The sequence below is a fragment of the Dermacentor silvarum genome, chromosome 4 (genome assembly GCF_013339745.2).
Source record: "Dermacentor silvarum isolate Dsil-2018 chromosome 4, BIME_Dsil_1.4, whole genome shotgun sequence".
NCBI lineage: Eukaryota > Metazoa > Arthropoda > Arachnida > Ixodida > Ixodidae > Dermacentor > Dermacentor silvarum.
In genome coordinates, this window is record NC_051157.2 from 108,327,961 (window position 1) to 108,334,162 (window position 6,202).

At 62.7% G+C, this 6,202-nt stretch overlaps 1 protein-coding gene across 1 annotated transcript; it reads right to left on the reverse strand.

Moving 5' to 3' along the window:
- Positions 1-4,252: 4,252 nt before the first annotated feature.
- LOC119448825 (nascent polypeptide-associated complex subunit alpha, muscle-specific form-like) lies at positions 4,253-5,908 on the reverse strand. The gene has a single exon (XM_049666515.1). It carries the CDS (start codon positions 5,906-5,908, stop codon positions 4,253-4,255), a length of 1,656 nt encoding a protein of 551 aa, XP_049522472.1.
- Between the last annotated feature and the right edge of the window lie 294 nt (positions 5,909-6,202).

Below are 6,202 nucleotides of genomic sequence, written 5' to 3' on the forward strand. Positions count from 1 at the left end.
AAGCTTCAGAAAGCCTGCACTGCTTCGTATTCATAATTATTCGTGGATGAAAGCAAACAGCCTGTGACTTCACAATTTCCTATTCTAATTGAATTGTCAGTATTATTTCAAATGTTTTTTAGGTGTATTCCAAAAAGACACCGAGCTCTAGGAGGCGGCAACATCTGACACATATTTATTCATAAATATAGAGGTGATAACATTAAAAAAGTTGTCGCAGTTTCACCTGAAAGGCGAAGCATCAATTGCGATAGCAAACTTGTAGAGAGCTATACGGAGTAATGATATTAGCTTTATCAGTTGTATAAACTTGGACATGCAGCAGCATCGGCAACACGCAGAACTGTTGTCGACGCCATCGGCGTTTTGCCCGCGTTAGCTCAAAATGCGTGCGGCGTTGGTGACTGTTGCCGGAGCCTCTGATATAGTAGTAGTAGTAGTAGAGGTTCGGGGTGGGAAAAGATGCATATTTCTGCAGCCTTTATAGGGAGCACGGCTCAGCATCTGAGGGGAGGGGAATGGGGGGAGAAAGAAGGAAATAGTGGGAGAAGGGTGGAAGGGAGAGGGCAGTCGTCCTCGTCTCGGGCAGGGTGTCCCTACAGCCGGTCAGCCAGCATAGTGTCCGCAAGGTAGCCGAGGACCACCTTGAACACTTGGCTGGGATTGCGGGCTGGATGCAGCAGGTCCGTGCTGGTACCAGAAGGTAGGCCCATGCGGCGGAGTTGAGCCACCATGGTGTTGCGGTGTTGGTCGAGTGCGGGGCAGGAACATAGGAGGTGCTCCAGTGTTTCGTCTGCCCCGCACATAGAGCAGGCTGGGGAGTCTGCTCTTCCCAGGCGGAAGCTTCGGGCGGCTGTCCAGCAGCAGCCAATCCGAAGGCGTAGTAGGAGGGATCTCTCCCTTCTGGTCAGTCCCCTGTCAGGCAGCCGTGTCGGAGGGCTCCGCCTTGCCACGCGTGCGTCGGGGTGGCAGCTCAGCAGCAGTCGTTGCAAGGTGCTCCTGGAGTAGTCCGATGACACGACCGCCTGGCTGGGTGCCGTGTCCGTGCCGTGTGCCTCCTTGGCCAAGGCATCTGCCTCTTGATTGTCCGGGATTCCCACGTGAGCAGGTACCCAGTGCAAAGAGACATCAGTACCACTGGCACGGAGGGCGTGAAGCTTCGTCACCAGGAGGGCTGCACTGAAGCCAGCCCTCTCCGGCAGGCACACAGCCTGGAGAGCAGCTCGCGAGTCACTGGCCACTGCGACCGGTACCCCAGGAGGCTCGGCTGCCAGCAGGTCTGCGGCCAGGTGGAGGCCCGCCATCTCAGCAGCGGTGGAGCTGGCCGAGAAGGGAAGTCGACAGGTCGATGCCCTGCCGAGCGCGGGGGCCACACAGGCTGCAGTGGCTGAGCCGCGGTCGGGGAGGACGGAGCCATCTTGGAGGTAGCCACCTGAAGGAGTACGCAGCTGGATGATCGCCGCTTGCTGTGTCCTTCAAGCGAGGTGGTGATGACCAGGGGCCTCTCGTGTGGTGGCGGGAGTCGTGGTGCTGGGGGTACCTGGCCGACCACTGCCAGGTAAGTGTAGACGAGGCTCCCCATCCTGGAGGAGGGACGGCTCGACAGGCGTTCTCCGTCAGGGGCGTGGGCCAGCCTGTCGATGTGCAGCAGGCCACGTTGCTGCAGCAGGAGGGACAGAGGCCACGCCCCCGCCTCTGCGAGCGTTGCTGCTATTTGAGAGGTCCGGGGCAGCCCCAGCACGCTCCTGATGAAGCCTCTGTGTAGCTGCTCCAGACGTCTCAGCCGGGTTGCTGACAGCGTGACGAGTGGCAAGGCGTAGAGCAGCCTGGAGGTGGCGGCTGCAGAATGCAGACGCAGCGCCCAGGATGTCGAGCATCCTCGCCCCCTCAAGAAAATGCGGCTCACGGCTTTCTGGACTCTCTGGACCTGGGCCACGGCAGCCTTTACAGCGGGAGTCCAGGTCAGCAGGTGGTCGATCTGCAGTCCCAGGTACATGACTGTCTTCTGCCAAGGTATCTTGGTGCCTCCTACGCTGAGACAGGCAGTGCTCCGTCGGGTGGCCGAACGAGGATGCACCAGGAGAGCCTTGGTCTTGGCAGACGATACCGTGAGGCCCACGGAAGCTAGGTGGCCCACCGAGGCGTCCAGGGCCTCCTGAAGGCAGGTCCGGACTGCAGGAAGGCTGCGTCGTGGTCCGCTGGTCCACAGGGCGATGTCGTCTGCGTACACTGAGCAGTGCACTGGGAAGCGCTGGCCCTTCGGGATGGATGAGGGCAGGCGTGCTAGGGCCACGTTGAAAAGGAAGGGGCTCAGCACCGATCCCTGAGGCACGCCTACCGTGACCGGTCGCGGGGAGCTCTGTGCGGTGCCCACGCGCACTCGAAACGAGCGACCGGTCAGGAAGGCACGCACGAATTGCTCCATGCATCCCGACACTCCCAGTGCATTGAGGGCGTGTATCACCACCTGATGGGGCAGGCCGTCGAAGGCACTCTGCACATCCAGGAGGACCAGCAGGGCTGCCTCTCCTTAACTCCTGGCCTGCTCCAGTGTCGATACGACGTCGCCGATGGAGTCAGCTGTGCAGCGGCGACTCCGGAAGCCAGTCTGCTGCTCCGGAAAGAACTCCACCACCCTGGCTATCCACTGCAGGCGCACCAGGACCATGGTCTCCATGACTTTGCAGACCGCAGATGTAAGGGAGACAGGCCTGTAGGACGATGGAGCTGTGGCTGGCTTTCGTGCCTTCAGTATGGGCACGACTATGGCAGTGAGTCATGACTCGGGGAGCTGGCCGTTGTTCCAGACAGCGTTGAGACAGTCCAGGAGCCGGGCCTTCTCAGCGTCCGCCAGGTTGCGGAGCATCTGGAAGGTTATCCCGTCTGCTCCCGGGGCGCTTCGCCGCCTGGAACGGTCGAGGGCCTTGGTCAGCTCATGGAGCTGGAAAGGCTCATCGCATAGGGCAGCCACGCACTCCATCGTCCAGTCCGGGTGGTGGGTGGTGTGCATTGCTGCAGCTCTCACCATGCTGGCTGGATCAGGGGTCGGTACTGGTGGCCGGGTGGCAAAGTGGCTGGCCAGGAGGTCAGCCAGAGCCGTCTCCGTCAGCCCCATAGATACAGCAACGGCCAGGATGGGTTGTCGGATGCTTGGGCCCTGCTGGAGTGCTCGTAGCAGACGCCACGCCGTTGAACTGCTTGTGGCGGAGGAGATGGAGCTGCAGACTCCCGCCCAGCTCTGCCGACGGCGCTGGTTGGCGTGACGTCTGCATACAGCATCCAGCCTCCGGTAGGTGGTCCAGTCTCCCTGGTCAGCCGTGCGAATAGCCCGGCGTACTGCCCTCCTCCTTGTGGCCCAGAGGTTCAGCTGCCGGAGGTCAGGGACAGGACGTCCTGGCAGCACTCGTGACACTACGGTGGCGGCCGTGGCACTGTTCATTATGTGGCTGAAGAAATCGCCATCCGCAGGATCGCCGGCGCAGTGTCTCCTGAAGTGGGCCCAGTTCACCGTGGATCAGACCCTGCTCCGGGGGGCCCGACCCCCGTCATGGCAGAGGATGACAGGGAAGTGGTCGGACCCCCATGTGTCAGGGCAGACTGTCCAGGTGTACGCACAGCGTTCAGTCGCAAGACTGAGGTCTATGGCCGTGCGCACACCTCGGCGAACGTAGGTTGCCTCTCCGCTGTTGAGGATCAGGAGGCCTGCGCGAAGGCTGATTTCCGCGATGGCACGGCCACGGGTGCAGCAGCGTCGTCCTCCCCAGGCTGTGTGGTGGGCATTGACGTCTCCAACAGGAGGGAATCTTTCCCCAGGCGGCTTGCCAGCTGCAGGAGGCTGGTGGCATCCCAGGCGAGGCGGGGGCGGATGTATATGCTGGCCACGGTCGTGTCGCACGAGCCTATGCGAACAGTGACCGCGCAGCACTCCATCGCGCCCCCGGCCAGGTCGTCCACAGGAACTGCAGCATGGGGGATGCTCGTGCGCACGAACACGGCGCATCGGGCCGCTCCCTGGTCGTGGCTGACCGTCCGGCAGGGTGCCTCAGTGCATGTGTCGAGAGTGCAGGAAGTGGTGCTCAGGTGTTCTACGTAGCCTGGTAAGCGTAGGGTTCCTGCCGTCACGTACACCTGCTGCAGTGCGAGCACGTCGTACTCCTCCTGGAGGAGATGTAAGCACAGCTCCGCCTGCCGCCGCCGCAGTGAATTCGCGTTCCACTGCAGCACCCGTGGACGTCGACTGCTTCCTCGGTCTCTAGCCATGATTGTCCTTGTTTCCCTGCAGTCCCCCTGCCTGGAGGCAGGGGGATTTCCGCGGGCTGCCCGCTGGGAGGAGCTCGCCCACCGCTCGGAGGGTGAGCTGCAGGGAGGCAATGATGGCGTCCCTGGGGTCAGCAGCAAGAGTCGCCGGGGGCCGGGTCGCCTTGGCTGCTGGTTGGGCAGCGGGAGCGGTTGGCTGCCCGCCGGGGGCCGCGGAAGACTGGGGTGCCTGGGGGGCTGGTCTCCGGTGGCCAGCAGCAACTTGGGCGTAAGTGCTGACTCGTTTAGCCGCAGGGTTGCCCTCTCGCACCATTGTCCGGACTGCATGTCTGGACAGTGGCACTGAGGAGGTAGCCAGGATGGTGGCCACCTTGCGTTCCTCCTGCCATCTGGGGCAGGCAGGAGTACAGGCTGGGTGGTTTCCTCCGCAGTTGGTGCAGCGAGCTTGGCTGCTGCAGGGTTCTGTAGCCGGGTGCATGCGGCTGCAGTTCCTGCAGCTGTTGGGCCATCTGCACGTGGCTGCTACGTGGCCAAGGCGTCCGCACTGCTTGCACTGGAGTGGGCGAGGGCGGGCTGGCCGCACGGTGAAGCGAAGCCTGAAGATGCTGACACTCTCAGGAGGAAGAGGGCCGGCGAACCGGAGAACCACTGTGCTCTCCTGACGAGTGGCAGCCAGGACGGGGATGGTACTCTGGATTCCCTCCAGTAGCTCGGCATCGCTGTGGCTTCCATCAACTCCGTGGACAAACCCTGTGCTCCTCGTGCGGTCCGCGGGCAGGCGGGCAGCGACAGGGATGCCACGGAGCTGGGTGGTGGCCAGCAGCACCTCGAGGCAGCTCTGCATTGCTGCATCTGCGGCGACCACGTTTCGTTTGCCGTTCACACGCACCGCCGTCACTCCCTCGATGGTCGCCAGTGCGCTGGCCAGTGCAAGGCGCGATTCCTTCGCAAAGGAGCCGTCCTTCTCGGAGGGCCGGAACAGGACCGTACCTGCCACTGCGGGATCTGCAGGCAGGGCCACGGTGGCTTTGTTGCGGCGGCGGGCAGCGCGGGACATCACCAGACGGAAGTCGTCAGGAACCTCTGGGGTGCTGCCTGCAGGTTCACTGGCTCCCGCCAGGTTGGTCGAGGCTTCAGGGGTCCACTGTCTGGGGCCAGCCTGCTGTGGGGGGGTTGCTGGGGTCGCCGCTGGGGCGCTCTGCGACGAGCTGGAACGGGCCTGGGGGGCGCCAGCCGGTTGGGAGTGCTTGCCCTTCGCCGTTTTCTTCAGCTGCTTTTTAGTAGCCACATTAGTGGCTGGCCGCTGGTTCCTTTTCAGGAAGTCAGCGGCGGTCTGTGGCGGCGCCTTTCTGCGCGGCTCAGGCTGGTGTGAATCTGCCGTCTTCTGAGAAGCAGCAACTCCAGGGGTGGTGGTGGCTGGCTTGCCAGGAGCAGCAGATGGAGAGGTCTTTTCTGCAGCGGCGGTTGTGTCTGCAGGCCCCTCTGTACTGGTAGCCGCGGCCGGGACTGGTTCGGTAGCAGCAGGGGTGGAAGGAGGTGTCAGAGGCTTCCGCTTTGAGTCAGAGTGGGCGCCGGGGCCGCTTGACTGCTTGGGAAGTTCCTCCTCATCCTCGCTGTCTCGGCCGCGCTTCCGGGTGGTTGTCTCATCCATTTCCTCCTCATCGGAGGTCACGGGGCTTACCACATCGGAGGTCACGGGGCTTATACACACAGCTTACCATGGTTGGCTCCACGGTATCCGAGGGCTGCAGTGCCGCGGGAGATTGTGTAGCCGCAGGGAAATCGTCTCCGACCTCTCCCGAAGGAGCCGGAGCGTCGGCGGCAGTGTCGGTCGTGCCGGATTGGCACTGGGTGGCCGCGGCATGCTTTGCGATCCACTGGTCGACGATTTCCGCAGACCTTGCCTGGGCGTCGTAGCGTAGCTGAAGCTCCAGGCCCAAGGACT

What these genes read in the sequence shown, in the direction of transcription:
- LOC119448825 (XM_049666515.1), bottom strand. Translation starts at nt 5,908, where the DNA reads ATGGATGAGACAACCACCCGGAAGCGCGGCCGAGACAGCGAGGATGAG.